The 21,932-nt window shown below is 33.2% G+C and overlaps 1 protein-coding gene across 1 annotated transcript in view; it reads right to left on the bottom strand.

Annotated features, from left to right (window-relative positions):
• Positions 1–586: 586 nt before the first annotated feature.
• The window catches only part of LOC138311794 (uncharacterized), a gene marked incomplete at its 3' end in the record, with an annotated part of 70,650 nt that continues 49,304 nt past the window's right edge, over positions 587–21,932 (bottom strand). The window contains exons 7-21 of the mRNA XM_069252989.1: positions 9,676–9,810; positions 9,347–9,481; positions 8,831–8,890; positions 6,608–6,742; positions 6,167–6,301; positions 5,515–5,649; positions 4,398–4,515; positions 4,044–4,102; positions 3,409–3,632; positions 3,216–3,303; positions 2,909–2,982; positions 2,296–2,332; positions 1,938–2,035; positions 1,202–1,339; positions 587–732 (exon numbers count right to left, since the gene is read on the bottom strand). Coding sequence (XP_069109090.1) covers positions 587–732; positions 1,202–1,339; positions 1,938–2,035; positions 2,296–2,332; positions 2,909–2,982; positions 3,216–3,303; positions 3,409–3,632; positions 4,044–4,102; positions 4,398–4,515; positions 5,515–5,649; positions 6,167–6,301; positions 6,608–6,742; positions 8,831–8,890; positions 9,347–9,481; positions 9,676–9,810 — 1,717 coding nt within the window. The remainder of the gene's footprint in view (positions 733–1,201; positions 1,340–1,937; positions 2,036–2,295; positions 2,333–2,908; positions 2,983–3,215; positions 3,304–3,408; positions 3,633–4,043; positions 4,103–4,397; positions 4,516–5,514; positions 5,650–6,166; positions 6,302–6,607; positions 6,743–8,830; positions 8,891–9,346; positions 9,482–9,675; positions 9,811–21,932) is intronic.

Below are 21,932 nucleotides of genomic sequence, written 5' to 3' on the forward strand. Positions count from 1 at the left end.
ATGCAGAGCTACATATGTATGGTCCTCTTTGTTGAACTGTGAAAACTAAACTGAGCAAATGTTTCAGTGTGAGTACCATATAGTACCTACGCATGGATCTTTCAAGAAGTTCATGCAAATCATGATGCATGCTCTCTTAGTGAGGCAATAGAATGCATCATAAATAGATCTAAAGGTCTTATATGGGTTTACCTGGAACTGTAGAATAGTTAAACAATACCAATGTAATAGTGGAGAGTACCAATGACCTTCGATGCCATGTTTTCAGTATGAGAAACACCTAAAACTGTGGAATTGTCAAGATAATGAATAGTTTCTCGGCCCTTACGGGCCTCGATCACAATTCATTATCTTGACTATTCCACAGATTGAGGTGTTTCTCCTATACATAAATAGGAACATTCCATACCATTTAACCGGAACAAACAGGAATCTGGATTTTGTTACAAGTAATTAAAACCGGAGGTTGATATCAATATAAAGATATACGAAAATGTTCATCATTATTGCAGGTTAAACACAAAAGCACTCATGAAATTGCACCACTGGAGTGCTATGAATTTAATATGGATAATTACACAAGTACCTGCAATGTACAACCAATGGGCCCCTGTGTTCTGTACGCCCATTCTTTATCCGTTTGTAAAACTGGAGGAGCTCGAAAGGTTCCGGAACTCCATGATCCGGCCACTTTGTGAAGTGGTACTGTGTTATCCGTCTTGTAGTGTTAGTCTGTAACCGTATAGCATATCGTATGTTAATTAGAAATAGTCTTTATCTCACGTTAAAATAAACAGTAAGCACAGGGCACGTCTATGCTATATAAGGACTGAATGTATTGTATATACTTGTAGACATGTTAGATATGTCATATGTCTACATATGTGGCATACCTGTTTTTATTTAGTGTTTAATACATGTTATGCATCGCTATAGGAAATATACTCTATAGCATTATTATGTAAATGGTTATGTTCAAGTGTTTTTTTCAGTAACATGCATGATTTGTGTCAATTCAAAAATGATTATATGCTATTTCATAGATCCATTCCAGTGCAAATGTATTTCAAAAATATGATTTTAAAAAATGTTTCTATATGCATATATGTAATCATGTGGAGAAAGCATGTATAGGCTTTTCCTGCTGCCCGATCCGAATTAAATTTTTTGATTTTTTATAAATATTTTGAAATGCAAATACCTGTTTGTTCTTCACTGTAATTGTCCTTATAGTGTAAAACGCGTATGCCGTCTCCTCCTGTAGTTTGACTTGAAACAGATTAAGTTCTAACGGTTCCTCGTCACTTTCCTTCGCTGCCCAGTAAGTTATGCACTTTATCTAAGGAGAGATTCAATGGATGTTTACAATAATTACATTACTATAACAAAAACATAAATATATAAAATAAAACTTTCTTTAATGACCATTTCGTACTATGATCATCTCTGCATGAAGATCATTTATGTCTCTGTATTAATGTCATCTGCTCATTACCATGACGACAACTGTTTAGGGTCCAAAATGTGAATATCAACGTAGTCGGGTTATTTCATCTAATTATACTTTGACTTTGGATTTTGTAACTAAAAATAAAATTGCTTTATTGCGGACATTCTACGTTCTGTTAGCAATTAAGCATCATCACTTAAACTATTAACATTATTAAACATTTTCTTCAGCTTGGAAATTGTGGTTAATGTATTTATATTGTTACATAAACAGATTCAGACATTGTCTAATGAAAATGACAGGTTACATGCCGAAATTGTTTCTAGTCATGGATATGTCACACATAAAATGTCCATTGGTTGTGTAAAAGTATCATTACAAAAAATCACTCACATATAGTGTATAGATCATATTATATCAAAATAATTCAATTAATTCATATAAAGCATATTGTTGTGCTAGTGAATCTGATATGTCTGTTGATTACCTTCCCAAGTTCCATCAAGTTGGCTAACATGACAATTTTCCCACACTTGTTTTGCCAGATCATTCTCCAGAAATCTTCAAGTGTGTTTGTTTTTGGGCCTAATATTAAAATATGAACAAAATTGATTCAAAAGTTTGATATCTTAACTAATAAATACCAATATAGAATAAGAAATATGTGTATTACAATTTTCGATACGTCATCAAGATAGAAATTATGATACAAAACAAAGTAAAAGAATGCATATTCCCCGACAATTATATATTTTGCATTAATTACATACAGTATCTTGAGATCAGGTATTGCAAATACAAAAAATACTTAAAACAAAATGCAGGAAAATATTAAATTTACTAACCTTGTGTAGCAATGTATGCCTTTTCGTTTCGAACACCCTAAAACAGACATTTAACATGCATCTTTAAGTTCACTTTATTTACATTAATCGTTGAAGTAAAAATCAAATGTAAAGTATATATATTTTTATAATGCACAGTTATTGTGATATGCTATTAAGTGTCCACTATAAGATATTCATGTATTCTCTTTTCCATTGTACTGCTGATTGTAACAGATTGTGCTAATTTGTCAAATGCAGTAAATCCACGCGAATTGAAAAAAAAAAATTGAAGACATACTTAGAAGTTGGCATTATGGTCTTAGTATTATGAGTCTGGTAATTCCGTTTTTTTTCATTTTTCATTTCTCTTAACAACGTTTTGGGTCGATATACATTTACAAATATAGCTTAAGCAGGATCTGATATAGTTTAATATACCGCCTTCTTCTGGAGCACCTGGTCCTGCCACCATTTTTCACATTTAATTGCATACTAGTCTGTGTTTGTTTTGTTTTTATTTGGATTTCTTTGGAACTGTTTTTATTTTGTAGATTTGAAAACTCTTAATTGGTTTTGGTTCAATACGTGTGTCTGTATATTTTAATTTCATTACAAATGTACTTATACATACATCTATAAAATTCGCATTGATGTAGTCAGTACTGCCCGCTTTCTCTTTCTTCAGGACAACTCTCGAATGGTCATCTGGAGGTCAAAATGTTTTAATAACATGCAAAGGTATCAAAAGGAAATGGATTAATTATGAGTTTTCATTGGCTTAAATAGTTTTAATATTCTGTTAAAATTGGAATTCAAAAATTTGATGAATCATATAAAAAGAATTAAGACGTCCTTCATTGACAACGCTATATATCTCTCTTCAAATTAAAGCAAATAATTGATGGCAAAAAACGGAGATCTAAGACACGTGTACTCACAGGGAAATGTAGTTTTGAATCTGTTCAGCGGAATGTTTTTTGGTAAATTTGAGGCTTTATATGGATACTTCAAGCCGTGTGGAAGACTCTGAAAAAATCATATATTTTGTAACGCATGTTAAACAATAATCAGTACACAGCGAAAACATCGCACGATAGACCAATATATCCATTGAATAGGAGCTAATCTTACCTTAAACTCCACTTCGTACATCTCATTTTCTTTTTTCGCCGTTACGATTTCCTTAAGCTCAGACATCAGGAGTTTTGTCTCCCCCCTTACGTCCGTATCGTTTGGACCATTGACATAAATAACCTCGTCCTCATCTACATCCGTTTCCGTAATCTTCACTTCCGGCGATATCTCGTCTTTCGTGGATTCCACGTTACCGACGTTTATGTAGACATTCTCAGTTGCTGTTTATAAATAATTTCGGTGTATGGTAATGTTTAAAATAAACAGTTTTCAAAATATAATGATACATTCTATCGGACATATCAACAACAGAAATAATTCTTGATTCCAATATTGTGAAAAAGTGGCTTATTACTGTCTGTACATATAATTATCGAAACCCTCTAATATATAATTCATCCGGAAACAAAATTTTCACAAAGAACTATTTTAATATTAAAAAGTCGTTATCCCTAAATTAATTAAAAGTTTTTAATGGGTATATATTATACAATAGCGAAAGAGGAAACCCCACAATTTGACCTAATCAACCTGTTCTATCTAAATGAATAATATTTACTTCGTTATGCACTTTGCTTCCACAAGAGAGTTTAAGCTTACTATTAGTATCCATAAAAGTTATTACATCTTACCTTTACTTTTATTTGGTGCCGCATATTTACTACTTGCTGATCCTCTTGCTCTACGCTTACTAAATGTAAAACATTTTTGTTTTTAAACAAAAAAGTTACGTGATTTTATAAAGTATACAAAAACGGGGATCTGATTTATATGTAAGGATATATTTTAATCTACCTTTTCTGTATTATATTTTATCACAGTTTGATGGGGATATGATTTATATGTAAGGATATATTTTAATGTACCTTTTCTTTATTATATTTTATCACAGTTTGATGCAGTAGAAGTGATAATCACTAATCGCATCACGATGAACGAGCTCAGCACAGGTGGATTTAAAACATGTATTTAAAATATTCACTAACCGTACCACGATGAACGATATCACTATAACCAACAAAACAGCAACAACTGCTCCCACGATACCTCCAATCTGGGCACTATTTCCATTGGAGGATTCATCAGATGTCTGCGTCTCATGACCTGATAACAAATGTTCTTGATTTGAATTTTATAGGTTAACAGCGTCACTGCAAACTTTTATTGAAAGGATAACTGCTCAACATTGCATCACGTTTAAGTCGATTGCGTATTGACAAACGCAGCCAAACAGTACATAATTCAATATATTCTAAATGATGTCATTTAATGACTGCAGTTTTTGATGTAGCATATGAGATAAGTTTCCTTAGTAGTTACTAGTGTCGAAGAGTCCAATTGTATATAATATAATTACAATTGTATAGCTTGGAAATTGCATCAAATGATGTAAAACATACCTAAATATTTATGTTCATATTTGGTACAAGCTGTTTCATAAACAGAGTATACCGTCTATATATCGTAATTACAGAAATAATAATTTTGAAAATAATTGGCTGGGTACTTATATCCCATCAAACGGTCAGATTTCACACTACGTTGCAAATTTTCTACACAAATTTAATAAGTACTAATTTAAATTTAATTTAATACAATTACATTGCAATCCCAGTTCTCATAAATAATATGCTATAAAAACTAAGAAATTAAATTAATATAACATGTACTATATATCATACCATGACATCGTACCACAATACATGTACATACCTATAGTCAAGTTATATAATTAAACAAGGTCACGGTACGTGTTGCAAGCAACATACGTCATGTGCCTTCAAGTTATTATAATTGCTTGGTTATGATATTCTAGCATGAATTTTGAACAAAGTCTATGATGTGACCTGAAGTTATTGTCTGGAAACTATAATTTGTTAAATAATTCATTTTTTGTACAAGTGACATTTGTAGTGATCAAAATTCTTCGATTCGTTCCAAAGTTATCATATCAAAATAAAATCCGGCCACACGGACAGACACACAGATGGGGACAAACTCTATAGTCCCATCCAGTTTCATCGGCAGGGTACTAATAATTTCCACAAATAGTTAGTAATATTATATTATTCCTGTAATTAAACAGAACAATACCAAACTTACGTTGGTCACAAGCTTGGCCTGACCAGCCCGCTTTACATCCCATGTTGTGACATGTTCCATTTATATGGTTACAGCCAGGACTCTGACAATGACACTCATCTGTACAGTTAGGTCCAACATATCCTGTTTGGCATTCTGTAAACACACCATTATGATTATAGCAGTAACATGATAATAATAAGGGTTGTTCTTGATTTTTTTTTCTTTCATTTTTCATTTAAAATTCAAAACAAAACAAACAGTAGAAATGATTGAAAGTGTCAGCAAATGGCTAACTAATACTCTGTTATTTTTGTCAGGTCATGACAACCGATTGCTCATTCATTATATTTCAATGGTAACAATTATTGACTGATGTGATGTATCAAATTATAGACCGCCATTTGTCACAGCTACAGTGAACAAAATCGATACGAATAATTTATGGGATGCTTCACAAAGCCTATGCAATTTTACCTGGATAAAAACTTACATATATATCTACACATAGTCACAATATTGCTGCACTGAAACTACAGGCAGATCAGCTAATTCCCGTATACCACACACCCCTCTCCTTAACCTTTTTTTTAAAAAATGAGTTTAATACAGTATCATTTAGAAAACTTCCTTTTGATATATATTGAAATAACTCGAAAAGACGTAGCGTTACCTTGACTACATGTCTGTCCCCTCCATCCTTCCATACATCCTGGTACATCACATACCCCTGTCATCCAGTCACAGTCAGAGTTAAAACAATGACAGGTCTGCGTACAGTCTCGTCCGAATGTTTGGTTGGTACATGCTATCAACGAAATGAAAATGTATGTACGTTCAATGAGGCAACACCTGCGACATGAATGTTTGCCCACATAACCTGCACTATATTATGAAACATTCAAATATTACTCAAAAGCATTTTTCCATTACATCATTTTGTAGCTTTCGATGAGCTTTCAAGTAAAGCTGGGAATCAATCTATTCTGACAAGACCTTTCCGGCACATTTGTCTCTTTCTGTCCTTTTATTTAAGGCAAACTTTTCACTGGAATCAATTACTGTAATTAATTACAATGCATTAAATGAGATTGTCAGAGGTGTGCATTCTTACCTTGGCTACATGTCTGTCCCCTCCATCCTTCCGTACATCCGGGTACTTTACATACCCCAGTCCTCCCGTCACAGTCAGAGTTAGCACAATGACAGATCTGGGTACAGTCTCGTCCATATGTGTGGTTGGTACAGGCTGTATCAGGAAACAACAGAGATAATATTATGTAGTGTAAGCATCGAGTTGTAATTTTGGTATACAAATAAATGCGATAACCTTTTACATGCGATAATAAGAAACGGATTGTCATTGTCAGATTTTTTCAAAGATGCTCCACCACTCATAAAAATAGTATTGTTTCACTATCAAAACAGGAGCAGACGATTTAGTATTTTTCTTCAGTTACAAAAGTTACTTACTTTACACCATTACCACCTTTAAAAACGTTCAGCTTCTAATTTCACTTCAAGTTAAAATTCTAAAAATAATTAATTGCATCCCACCAAATAATTTTGTGTTATTAATTAGACATCTATTAGCTGCAATATAGTAGCTCAAAAGACTTTCAGACAAATGATAGTGTCGTCTTTAGACCTACATTTGGTGCATATTACTGCTAATCGAGCAAAGAAACGTCTGTATACATTTCATCTTACTTGTTTGATATCACTTACCTACTAGGCAATACAGCTGAACCGTATAAAATATCACAGCGAGACACATTTTTTTCACATATAAATATGTTGGTCTTTCAGAAGGAAAATTATACGGCAATTTACAAATTATGAATTTGACGTCTTATGAGTGGTAAAGTAGATACTAAGAATGATCGATATGTTTCTTTTGGACAAAAATAATATATAAATGCATATATACGCTTGAAATAATTTGATTTTCTGAGGCAGTGCTCCGCTACGACATATAGGGACCATTTCGTGCCAGGCAGAAAGGCATAGTAGGCCGGTTACGTATATTCGTTCTAGACATATAATACACGATTTAAACACCAACTATTGCTTAAATGATAGATACCATTTATGCTCTGTCGGCGGTGAAGAATCTGTAATTATTTGAGCTATTGAATTATGCGATACATTATGTATGTGTTGGAATATATTCAGAAAAAGATGACTGGGCGTGTACATTTAAGTATAAGATCTTAACTTTCTATCTCAATGTCATATCAAATATTGCAACACAGGACGTCAACATTGGGACATCCATTTACTTTTAAATCAGATATAATGTCCCTATATACAAAAATATTGTAATTAAACTCAACAAATATAAAATGTCATAATTAGTATATATTATCATTCCTACTAGTATACTGGAATGAATTAAGTAATTCCTTATCAATACTCGAATAATCAGATAAATATTAATGCATTGTTACCTTGACTGCATGCTTTTCCCTTCCATCCTTCCGTACATCCGGTTACATAACATACCCCAGTCCTCCTGTCACAGTCAGAGTTAGCACAATGACAGGTCTGGGTACAGTCTGGTCCAAATGTGTGGTTGGTACAGACTATGTTTTAAAACACATGACAGTTTTATCAATCATTGATGAAATCGGTATTGCTAACACTTGTAAAGTAGTCCATCATGATATCCGGATAAGTGGTTATTTGATATTTTATTTAGTTATAGGAACTTTTATATTGGCTACGTCTTCTCCCAAACAGGAGAAAAAATATAAAAATCATTATAAGACAAAATGACATTTAAAACTGTATTTCAAGACAAGGATACTATATGAAAAGTGTGTTCTTCATGTAAAACCTTAAGCTAACATAAACATGTTCTTGGCTTAATCATCACTTTCAGTTCCATTTCAATACACGTGAACGGATTGTAATGCACTGTTAATAGTAGTTTGAAATATGACTCATTTATCTATCTGTACCTTGGCTACATGTCTGTCCCTTCCATCCTTCCGTACATCCGGTCATATTACATACCCCAGTTCTTCCGTCACAGTAAGTTAGCACAATGACAGGTCTCGTTACAGTCTGTCGTATGTTTGGTTAATACAAGCTGACAAAATGACTTCAAGACAAGCATACTATATGAAAAGTGTATTACTCATGTAAAATCTTCAGCTTATATGAACTCTTAGCTCAATAATGTTTTTCAGTATTTTAAACACCATAAATGGATTATAATGGACTGCTATTTATGCTTTAAATAAATGTAACTCATTCCTATCTGTACCTTGGCTACATGTTTGTCCCTTCCATCCTTCCGTACAGCCGGTTTACACCCCAGTCCTCCTGTCACAGTCAGAGTTAGCACAATGACAGGTCTCGTTGTCTCGTCCGAATGTCTGGTTGGTACATGCTGTATATCATGACACAATAGCATATATAGCGTAGGTATCGTAATAGTAATGTTGGGATACAAATAAATGTGATAACGTTTTACATACGATAAAGAGGAACAAATAGTTTTTCGTCAGATTAAAAAAAAATATATTTGAGCTTTTATATTCAGCGATACATTTTGTATGTGTTGGAAGAAATCAGAAAAAATGACTGGATGTTCGAATTTTAAATGTAAGATCCTAACGTTTAGTCTCAATGTCATATCAAAAATTATAACACAAGACGTCAACATTGAGATATGATAAACTTTGGAATCAGATACTGCCCCTATTGATGAAAATATTGTAAATCAAATCAACTTATATAAAACAACATAATTAGTTAATATTATTTTTCCTATTAGTGTACTTGAATGAAATAAGAAATTCATTATGAATATAGAATAATCATATAAAAATAAATGCATTGTTACCTTGACTACATGACTGTCCCCTCCATCCTTCCGTACATCCGGCCTTATTACATTCCCCAGTACTCCCGTCACAGTCAGAGTTAGCACAATGACAGATCTGGGTACAGTCTCGTCCGTATGTTTGGTTAATACAGGCTGACAAAATGACATTTAAAATTGTATTTCAAGACAAGCATACTATATGAAAAGTGTATTACTCATGTAAAATCTTCAGCTTATATGAACTCTTAGCTCAATAATGCTTTTCAGCACTTTAAACACACATAAACGGATTGTAATGGACTGCTATTAATACTTTAAATAAATGTAACTCATTCATCTATCTGTACCTTGGCTACATGTCTGTCCCTTCCATCCTTCCGTACATCCGGCCATATTACATACCCCAGTTCTTCCGTCACAGTCAGAGTTAGCACAATGACAGGTCTGGTTACAGTCTCGTCCGAATGTGTGGTTGGTACATGCTGTATCATGACACAATAGCATATATAGCGTAGGTATCGTAATAGTATTGTTGGGATACAAATAAATGTGATAACGTTTTACATAAAATCTTCAGCTTATATCCTTTGGACGGCCGTAATGTATTTATGCGTAATTATTCATTTGCCCCATTTCATGCACCCTTCAGGAGCCCCACTGAGACCGTTGAAAACTAAATACTAGTTTTTTGAAAAGGAGATGTTCATCCCTATATAGCATGACAATATTGATGCGGTCATTGCATTAGTGACGTCACAAATCACCTTTGAACATGCCCAAATAAGTCAAAAATTGAGGTCTGAAATGCGGATTTTAGTGTGTGCCCGGAAACCTGTCGTTGTGAGCTTAATTATCAAAATACAGACAGGCAGATTATCTTAAACAATAGAAGAGATATCAAAGTAATAGAAAATAGAGAGAAAGGGAAAAGGAAGGGGAAAATAGCACCGTTTTCCAAAAAAAAAAAAAAAAAAAAGTCCCACGCGCAGGTTTCTGCCTCCCATGACCCGTGCGTGGTGACCTTTAGGGGACTTCCGGTGACTGTTTTTGCTTGTTTGTTGTGTGTACTGTTTGTTATCATCGTGAAAATGGCATCAAACCGAAATTTAGATGCAAACTGCTTTCATAGATGGCATTTGTAATAACCTACTATCAAAAATGAGTCAAGTTCGAATCCTGACCGGCCGTCGAAAGGATATGAACTCTTAGCTCAATAATGCTTTTCAGCACTTTAAACACACATAAACGGATTGTAATGGACTGCTATTAATACTTTAAATAAATGTAACTCATTTATCTATCTGTACCTTGGCTACATGTCTGTCCCCTCCATCCTTCCGTACATCCGGTCATATTACATACCCCAGTCCGCCTGTCACAGTCAGAGTTAGCACAATGACAGGTCTGGTTACAGTCTCGTCCGAATGTGTAGTTGTTACATGCTGAAACAAGTGAAAAAATACCTATTTCTGGTATTATTCAAAATAACGATTATTTTTGATACCGGAAATGAAATATATATATAAAATAAAACTATACATATGATTTTTATGAAGATACCGTGTTATACATGTCATATTCGTTTTTGTAATGACTTCTGTGCTGTTCAACTGTTAATAAGGCGACCATCTTGAAATTACCGGAAGTAGGTAGTTTTTCAGTAATTTCGGTTTAAATCTTATTTTGAATGTCTTGCCTACTCACGTGCCAATGTTTATGGGTTTTTTTTTATCAAAATGTGCAGTCTGTTATTTCGTTATTAAGTTTAGCTTACAACATTGGCAGCCACCTTAATAATCGGAAGTAGGCATATTTTGAAATGGCTCTTGACTTTAGTTTTATTTTGGAAGTCTTGGCAATAAACATGCCATGTTTCATGCGTTTATTGAAACGTTCAGCGTATTTTCCATTACTTCTCATAGTTCTGCATGTCCATAGACGGCCATTTTTGAATTACCGGAAGTTGGTACATTTTTCAATGGCTCCCGCTTTTAATATTTTATTGGTAGTCTTGTCTACCAACCTGCTAAGTTTCATGTTTTTATTGAGATGTGCAGCATGCTATTTCATTTTGTCAAGTTTTGTCCACGTAAATGGCGGCCATCTTGAAAAAAAAACCGGAAGCAGGTACATTTTGCAACAGCTCCCAGTTTTAATATTGTTTTGGTAGTCTAGGCTACTCGCATGCCAAATTTCATGAAGTTTCATGCTTGTATCAAAAAATGCATGATGTTTTCCGTATGTCGCTCTACTATTAATACCCACTGAAAAACAATTTAATAATCACATAGCCCTTGGAAAAGAGCACCATTAGACATCCATACTTCCGCACATACATTAATTGTGACACTCTAAATTCCGGATACAAACACAAAATGACAAACTCTAGTATACTTGTTCTATTCTGTATTAAATCTAATAAACGTGTGCCTAGTTTGGAGGCTAACATTCAACCTGAATTATAATCAAAGTTAACAACTACAAATTTACAATACAAGGAAAGTACAAAACATTCCTTAAGTAATTATAATATGAGCGCATTTCTTAACTTGAAGTTCATTATTTAACCTTATCTGACAAAAATTGCCAGTCGCAAAGTTCAGTGTCCGGACATCTATACAATGCATGTCAAACTGGCTGCACTGGATAGCCATCAGTCTCTTATTGAAAGATAACTACATACTGCTAACGGATTTACTGCTAAACTATAAGGGTCAGCTGTTCACTCTTAACATGTAACAACATGTTACTCTGTAACAATAAGTAGCACTGAAAAAAATAAGATATACACACACACATACACATACACACACAAACAAAACAAAAACGCGCACAACAATGCAAATAGACAAATAAAAATGCTCGTGGGGAGTATATACTGAGCGCAAATACGCTGGCTCAGATCTTTAACACTTCTATAAGTATACCTTGTTGGGGGATTTTCAAAAGTGTGAATTACATCACAGACGACTTAAAAACAATGTTATAATCATTTCAAGACAAGACAAACAATGCACACCAAGATTATTATTAACCAGTCAGGAAATACTGTATGCTTGTCTGAAGACGTGGTATATATTGGTGGCATATTTTGTAACAGATAACCAGTCATTTGAATTTTACACAAAATCTGCTTACATTATTTCGTGCTCACTCATTAATATTTCAAATCAATGGAATTGAAATTGTAAAATATCAACGATATACGGCTTTAAAATCAGCAGAACATGTAATTTAATGGTCTGTACGAAATGATTTGTTAACATATTTTTTTTCCAAATGTTAGTGGATAACGGTTACTAAAATATGGTAAAAAATGTTACCTTGGTCACATGATGTGCCCTTCCAGCCAGCGGAACATCCCGTAGATATACACATACCCGTTGTTTTGTTACAGTCAGACTTGGCACAGTGGGGACAGGTCTGGGCACAGTAAATTCCAAACGTTTACCGGCATCACATGCTGATATTATGAAAATTATTTTTAGTAATGCTCCATATACGTTTGTTCACACACTGATGGTAAAAGACCTACAATATTTCAAAACAAAAACTTTAAAGTCTGTTAACAACACTAATGAAGTCTGAACATCTATCGTTTGACTCTACAGATGAAGTTAACACACACACCTAAGGGTAGTGCGTGTTTTAAATGAAATAATGTAAATCTATTAAAGTCCATTTTGGTGATTTACCAAGTGGCGGTGTAATAGTCAATTGCTGTGCGGTTATTTAGGTATTCGGGAAACACAGAATGACCCACCCAAAACTATGTGAATTAATTTTTCTATTAAGCATTTCTAAAACGGAATGCCAAATGCGGTATTAACAGATTCTGAAACTAATAATTTTGAGACTATGAACTCTTTTTACAGATACATCTGAATTAAAAGCCATTTCGGTTAAAATGTGTACCTTTAAAATGGTACCTGAAGTCTAAAACTAAGAAGGTATTTTCATTTAACAGTACTTGATTTTAATTATATCAAAATTTACTCTTGTTTTCAGAAATAACTAACGCGTATAAAATGTTTTTGAAATAAACAAACAAAAACACAACAAAACAAGAATCACCACGTAAAATAAGTAAATCATAATATTTTGCATCCATTACTCAACGAATTAAGTTAAGGGTCACAAATTTTGAACATTTTCAACCAAACAATTTAAAATAAATTTAATAATAATTTGTTATCAACAGCATTACATTTATTGATTTAAAATGATTTCTGACCAGTTATGCGACATACAGGCGTGCAGGCAATGCTATAATTTTCGATATGAAAGCACGTACGGTACTGAAGAATTCTTGTAGTACGGAATATATATGCAAAATGTATACACATAGCTGCAATAGGTAATAGCTCCATAGATATTCATAATACTCTACACCACTCGTCTACAAGTGTGGTCTGAGGCCAATTTGTGCATGGTTACGCAATCACTCTAACAGGGCGGCTTCAGTTTAGGAATTGACGACGGTTGACGTCCCGCTTCTGAATCTGTCTCAGAAGAACATTCAAGATTTATTCTATGGAATTCAAATCTGGAGAGACCGCGGGTATCATCATGCATACAAATCGATACCTATTACATTAGCTCCATACTGCATATCAAATGTCTTCTATACAAATAATGGTGCAATCTTTATAGCTTCAATTCAAAGGGAAAATTGTACAGCAATTCTAGATTGTGAATATGACGTCATATGGCGGTCAGATAGCTATATATATTATGCGTTGATTATTATGTTGGTTTAATTTAAAATGATATAATTGGAAATTTATAAAAAGCATAGAATTTTGCAGTAGAACAAAGGTTCACTGAGTCAGTGCTCCAATAGCAAACGTAGGGTCCATTTCGTAACCGGCCGGAAACATAGTAGAACAGGTACGTATATTCGATCTACTATTGCACCGTGAATGTCCGCACAAAAAGGTCTAGAGTTGTGTCCATATAGCATTGTCCAGTTATCGCACCATTCATAATAATATTGAGCTCCATCAATCTTCAAGTCGCAGTATCATTTTTCTCTCTCCTCCAACCGTCATGAAAATCCACACCAATATGGGCTATACAATAGGTTAGCTTCATTTAGACGTTTCAAATATCTTAAAGTAGACAATTGATGATTGCTAAGGTCTATATTGAGCACAACAACAGATGTTATTGGCCAGATTAAAGCGTACAACCTGATGTTGTTCCCGTAAAAAAAGACCTTAGAAATGGCCTCTGTGTATACAAGATTGAGCCCAGGATAGAATTTTAAACCAGCCGCTGATTGGCTGGCTAATTATGAACTTCAAAAGTAAAACTGTTTTCTGACAGGTAATTATTCCTAGATAACCATGATATGATTTGGAAATTCATATTGAGATTTAGGTTCAAAATATCAACTTTGATAATGAATAGGTAAAAAGCATTAGAATTTCAGGATTTTTAGTACAAAATGCGCCTGATTTCAATAAAGTAACCCTGGTTGGAGTTTGAGCAGAAGGACCCAAACTTTTTTTTTCTATTTAGTGTTATATGAGAACCTGGACTTTAATTATAGAACACAATAGCTAACTAATATTCCTTTGTTTTAATAATACAGCACAAAACCTTAACAAAGTTTAACACTGTGGTCTATGTAAAATTATTTAGTTGGTTGCTCTCTATTACAACATGTCATTTTTTAAATGAGCTAGGTACCTATGGTTCAAAAGAAGAATAATAAAACTTAAAATTTCTTTTCTTCCCGACGGACATCCTGCAATACCATATGATACATTTCAATTATTATCCCACCAGCAGATAAGCATCACTAAATATTCTCTGAAAATGAAAAAAATAACTGAAATAAAGATGGTTCAAATGCATTGCCCCCATTAGTTTTGAATGCAGCGTACCAACGACTTATCTTTTAAAATTAATGTTAGCAACACATTAAAAAAATATCAGCGAACAAAACATTTGTTTGTTAAACGGTGATATGAAATATACACTCAAGTACCCTAACTTAGATATTCACGGAAAACCCGATAAATGATGATTACCAATGCATGTGTGACTCTCACTTGAACATTTTAATTCTAAAATAAAGTCTTGTTTATTCACATTAAATCCGAGCAAAACAATCATTGAATTCATCTTTGCACTCAGATGCATTTTCACCATTATGATATTTATAATCTACGATAAAATCAAATGCAATTCAGAAAAAGCTGAATGCCGATTAATTCTCAATTGAAGTATACTTTCAGACAAAATGAAGACAATTGTACCCAAAATATGATACACCGACGACAAATGACAACCTATATCAGATACTATATATTTGCTTTCTGTAGCAGCAAAAATGCATTTACTTTAATCTGTTTATAAACACGATAAAATATATATTGTCAAAGTGATAAATATCGTTTATGCTCTGTCGCCGATGGAGCATTTTAAACGGTATGTTGATTCAAGCAATTACTTAATGTATGCGACATTTTGTTCTGTATTTAAATGAAAATAGAAATAAATAGTTTTTTTATTTAATGATTAACCTCTTACTTTGTTTAGTTTATGAGATGACAAACCCAATACGTACAATTAACCGAGTGTTATTCGCAGTCAAAATTATACTCATACGTTTATATTTATCCAACCACAACAGCCAAACAAAAGAGCGCCATTGACTGACAGCTTAATCCCGCCCTCTTTTATTTCCATGACGTCACACAAAAAAATAGTTCTTATATTTCAGTTACATGTATTTTATTCAGGTTAAATATCAATAACACATAAAAAAATAGATATGTTTTATTGTATGTCTCCGATTGTCTTGTACATGTGTTATTTGTAAACATTGACACGTGATTTTGTTGAATGTCAAAGGAAGGTCGCCAATGTTTACATGTATTCAAACGCACTGATTTGCACTTAGGTGATAGGGAAATATAAAATTTGTATAAGAAAATGCCATGCCTATGGAAAATATTTTTAATTTTTTTTTCTTTTGTTTACTATTATTTTAAGAAATACTATTTGCGCATAACAACATTGGATCATAACACAAAGGAAGTGTACATTTAAAATAAAACCGTTTTAATCCTATAAGGGTTTTGCAATTTTGATAAACTTGTGCGCTACTCGGTAATGCTAGGTCATTCAAACAATAAATAGATTGATGTTTTGTGTATCAATCAGTTAATCAGAGGCAAAAGTTATCTGGGTGGGTACAAAATATGTAAGTCTTATATGAGTTACCTCCCGTGGCAAAATACATCGTTTGTTGGATTATTTTGATCGTCGTGATGAGTTACTCCCTTGTTTATTATTCTTTGCAGAATAACGGTCAGATATTCATGAGCATATATGTAAATTAATGGTTAGATATGGGTGTAAATATATTACGCCGCCTCGTCTTTTAGCTTTTTGTTTGTAGATTTCAATGATCAGAGTGTTATTTATGATGACCGAGGAATATATTATTTTCATGCAAGAGGATATGGCGAGTGCAATATGAATCTTTAATAACACAATGACCGTAACATAAAACAGCAAATTTGTATTCCATGGTATGTCGCGACATTACAGGAAATCAGTAATACCATCGTGTTTTCAATGACCGTTGATCGGAAACAAATGTTTGAGTGCATTTTCAATTTACGTTTTAGCTTATTGAATGGTCGTCATGATTATTCAAAATTAGCATTTTAGTAATTATTTTTCAATCTTATGTGGTCGAGGGTTGCTTGAGATATCGGTCTATGATAAATTGCGCATATTTTGATAAATATTTTTGATTTCAGAGAAACTCCTATATTCGCAATGTGGTAAAATGGGTCTAAAGAAACTGAAGTATTTTTTTCAAACTATTTGTTTAATCATCCAATTTAATCAATGTGACCTCCTCCCAAAATTAGAAATTCTTTATAAATAGATAATCTTATTGTTCTTCTATAAAATCGAATCAGTTGAATTAAAATTAATTGCTAAACACATACCTCCGATCACTTGTACTTCACACAGTTCTATGACTGCAATTGTTGAATTGTAATACCGAACATTTTGAGGTTCATAGTCAGCAGGCCGTTTGTTGTAGATATATAACATAATGACCAGATACAGGACAAGACAGTGACTGGATATAGGATGGTAGGCCAGGTCCGTGTCATGGTAACAAAGGTGACTCTTATTCAACACTATCGGGATGTTGGTGTTAGAAATTGAGCTGTTTGAGACGTACAGGTAAAATCCGGACATTCTGAAAGGATCTGAAAAGAGTAAACAAAATGCAACATAATCGTAACAAAAATCTAAAATATAAAAGGTATAATAACAATATAGTTTTATGCGATATAATATTTGGGTTTAAATGAATATAAGTAGTTGTTTGAGTAACCTGAAGTACAATTTTCATGAATATAAGTGTTGTTGATATGTATCATTGCCAAATTTTGGCAACTTTTGACCGATAAAGATGCTGTAATTTTCTTTTGGCGAGATCGTGGAATTAGAGAATATTATGGTCAAAATTTGAGTCGAGCATTTTCATAATATCTGTGAAGTGAGTCCAGTTTGTCCTTTATCAATCAATATATATCACGGTTCTCTTTTTATATGCAAAAATAACCAAAATAGTAAAATATATTTTCTTTAAACCGTACGTTAACTATGTCTTATAAAGTTCAATCGCCGTATTTGACCTTCAAACCTCGAAAGAATTAGATATAGTCTTGTGAAATATAGATAATCATTATGTACTGTTATATTTTGGAATTGTAGTCCTTGTTTATGGATATCGGAACCTCCATTCATACGCAAGGGAAAAATTACTTTAATCTATCATTTAATAGGAATTAATTATAACATGAAACTGAACAACTGAACATCTAAACAATGTAGATCTAATTATCGAATATAAAACTTTTAGGTAATTTACTTGGATGGCGAAATTCTTAAAACGCACGAAAAAGGTTTTGTTTACAGTACATTCATCTTGCTCTGATAGTTTAATTCCACGACTATGCCAGATGACCATTTCGTTTTCTTGTACCTGCATTCTGATTCGTCGACAGATATTGGGCATTTTACACTGCCAATGACAATTAGCATTTACAACAATGGAGAGAGAGAATCAACATGTTCGTAGCAACGCCATAGCAACGAATGACCGTGTATTTTTGACAGTGCAAAATGTTAAAATGATGTGAATTCGTTTCTTTTTCAACGCCATCATCATTTTTTTTTCGAAATTTTGTCTAAAATTATTTATAAATGGGTTTGCAAAATTAACCAGTTTATATATTTTTTTTCAAATTAAGCTAACCGCTTATCCATTGTCGCTTACTGCCAAATCGTTGTATATTGTTCATTATTATGTCGTCGGTGATAAGGGTGAACGGCAGAAATGTGATAACAAGCGCCTTCGTGAGTTAATAATGTTATTAACGATGAGACAGGATTCATTCTTTACCCACTTCGTCACTTTTTAACAGTAAGTATTGCTCAATCAGAGCTTTATACACGTATGTGATAAACCGGTGGACACATAAAATTGTTCTTTAGATCGCGAAGAAAATCCTTTAATCCGTTCAAATTTGAATCATACATTTTATTTATGAAATAATTTGTACATGGTATTGTTGCTAAACCCCCTCCATTTAAAACCGGCTATATTATTTCTACATTAATTTTGTAAAGTACTTCTCAATGTTTATGAAGCAACAATAAATCTATAAAACAGTAAAATGGGAAGGCATGTGCTGTGCTGCAGTGCGGAGGTTGCAACGGCCGAGATTATACGTGTATATGTTAACAGTCTAAATATGATTTGTCATTCAGGTTTTGTTCTAATTAATATAAATTAACATATATTTAATGCCAAATCAGGGATAATGCATTTTCTGCCAATAAATGTTGAGTCGTCTTTAAGTAAACATAGCTTGTTGGCTATACATGCCTGTGGCAGTGGTTGGCAAAAACAAGAGTCTATTTTTTCCCATTTTTACAAACAAGCAAAACGTTTTATATATAGGATGTCCCAAAAGGTATAGGGCGTCATTATTACAGCGAAGTCTTTCACTACATTTATAAAACGTTCGCATTGGTAGAAGATATGTATACATTCTTCCCTTTATCAGTTTTTATGTTTATATGCAGTGTACATATTGACGACTCATCATTTAAACAAATACATGTATACCCTTTTCACTGACCATGACCTCATATTAATAATTGTCCAAAGAAAATAGTAGAACTGATGCAGGTTTGGGCTAATGAGCCGGCGAAGTAATCATAACATGTTTGACCTCTGGTTACTTTCTGGAAATAACTTTCTCCCCAAAGTTTCCATTAAGAAATCACTGCATAATCTAAACTGTCCAAGAAAATTGAAATATGTTCTGACTATGCATTTGCAGCGTTTTGAAATAACTATCTCTGGAAGTGAAGCATTCCCCGCAGCGCTCGACCATTGTCCTCGCTCCTACTGACATAGGAACACCTTTTACACACATGCTATCCAAACGTTCTCAATAATACGTTAACGTGTTTTCTGCTCACAGCCGTACTTTCATAAAGTCTTTAACATTTTTGCTCGATTAAACATACCTTATTTACCTGATATTTGGCCTATTTTATGATAATATTACATTTTATTTCAATATTAACATTACTTACACTTGTAATCTAGATTTAGATTTACGCGGCTTTAATATTGAATAAACGTTCTTGGTTGAGGCTTATTAGTGATATCTTTATATCATTTGGAACAGCTGAAATGCGTGATATAAAAAAATAGAAATTGTCAATATTTTACAGGCATGTGTCCAAGCCCCCTTTCCCTGGGTAAAACAATGCTGAAACATTCCCAAATCAGTGAGGTTCACAAAGCATAGAAGTAGGACTTAACGCGAATCGGTGCGATAATGACCAGTATATACGGTAACATGCATTTTTGCGCGACAATTTCATGAAAACGCGAAATTTTTCCCTTAGTAAATAGCTATTTACTAAGGGAAAAAAATAGCGATTTCATGAAATAAATAGTTATTTACTAAGGAAAACAACTGCTAGATCTACGGCTATACTGTCAGTTTAGATCAGTGCTTGTAAGTAAGGTGCTATACTGGTTTACAAATGTAGTTATAGAACGTTCTAGAGGATCACGATGTATAATCATGTTTATGATTAAACATGCTTACGATAAGGGGGCCCAGGCTGATCTATTTCTGGAATATTCTGTGGAGTTGTTTATTTACTGACTTCAGATATTTCTAGAATTAAGAAGTTCTTCAATATTCTTGAAGTTTAAAGATTTAATTATGCATGTATATACTCCAGCTACCAAGAGCTAAATTAAATCACAACTATTCATTAGAGCTGTGGATATTTCGCTATTATGACTTTTACTTAAGGATTTAGAACTAAGTATCGTATCAGTGTTATCAACATGGAAAAAAACCAATAATAAACTGTCTATGTGCATTTGTATTTCTCTGTGGACTCAAGGTCAGATTGGAGTCCCTTGCGGGTTATGAGGGTTAAACTAGAGAGTCAATTTTCTCTATTGTACAGTTTTGTTGGCACCAAATGATACTTTTGAATGTTTCTTTTTGATGATGCAAAAAAAAGTAAATACTTATTGAGCATGGCCCCAGAGGGCCTAAATTGACACTCCTCCCTTCTGTATCGTTCTTGTACCACAAACAGTTACTCTAGATACTGCAAGCCATCTCTCTATATTTTTTGTATATACTATTACATCGTGTTTTTAATTCAGCTGCTGGTTCTTCTTTTCTGTTATCATCAAGTATATATGACAAATTTATTTGACCCTCTATCAAAATATTTAATTTGTTGTGTAATAATCATAAAAAAGTATTGAAACATTAAAGGTAAACATACATGGATAAATATACTTACACTCTGTCTGTAGACAATGTTAATCGTCTGTATCAGTTTGACGCTCCCGAGATCTACTTCCCACCAGGCCTCTGTGTGATTTCCATGGAATCTTTCTGTGTGTGAACAACTCCCTTGAGGTACTACATTTTTTGTTATAACACCATCTACAGCCTTCTGGGGCCCAAACTTCTGTAGATCATTGTCATATGTTGAACTTTGTTGAGTCTGTTTACCAAGTGTAAGATCATCTACAAAAATCAATAGTTATTAACTAACAGTCAATTGTCCTTTATATAATGAAAAAAATCCACAGATTATTACGACATTAAGAATGCATTTTACTAAAATTTCCTCAAAATTAGAACCGCTGGAAAGCTTTGTACATACCTCATCTTAATCAATAAACGGAAAATAATTTGATAGAACCAATTAAGGCAACTTTTATTTTATAGCAAATAGAACTAATCGTATTACACGTATATATATGAATAACAACAGCATCGGTCTGTAATTAAACAACGATGATTTAGATACAAAACCTAGTTCAACCATTGCATGAGCTGATTATAATACGAAATACGTTTGTGAAATATATTTTCAATTATGACACAAGACCACAATGACCTGGTGACTGACAGCTGTCAAGTTGTCAACAACCATGACAATACAGTATGTATAGAAGTAACTAGCTGTCATTATATTCTTTTAGTTCTACTCACTATTC

Source organism: Argopecten irradians, unplaced genomic scaffold, assembly GCF_041381155.1.
Source record: "Argopecten irradians isolate NY unplaced genomic scaffold, Ai_NY scaffold_0116, whole genome shotgun sequence".
NCBI classification, from domain to species: domain Eukaryota; kingdom Metazoa; phylum Mollusca; class Bivalvia; order Pectinida; family Pectinidae; genus Argopecten; species Argopecten irradians.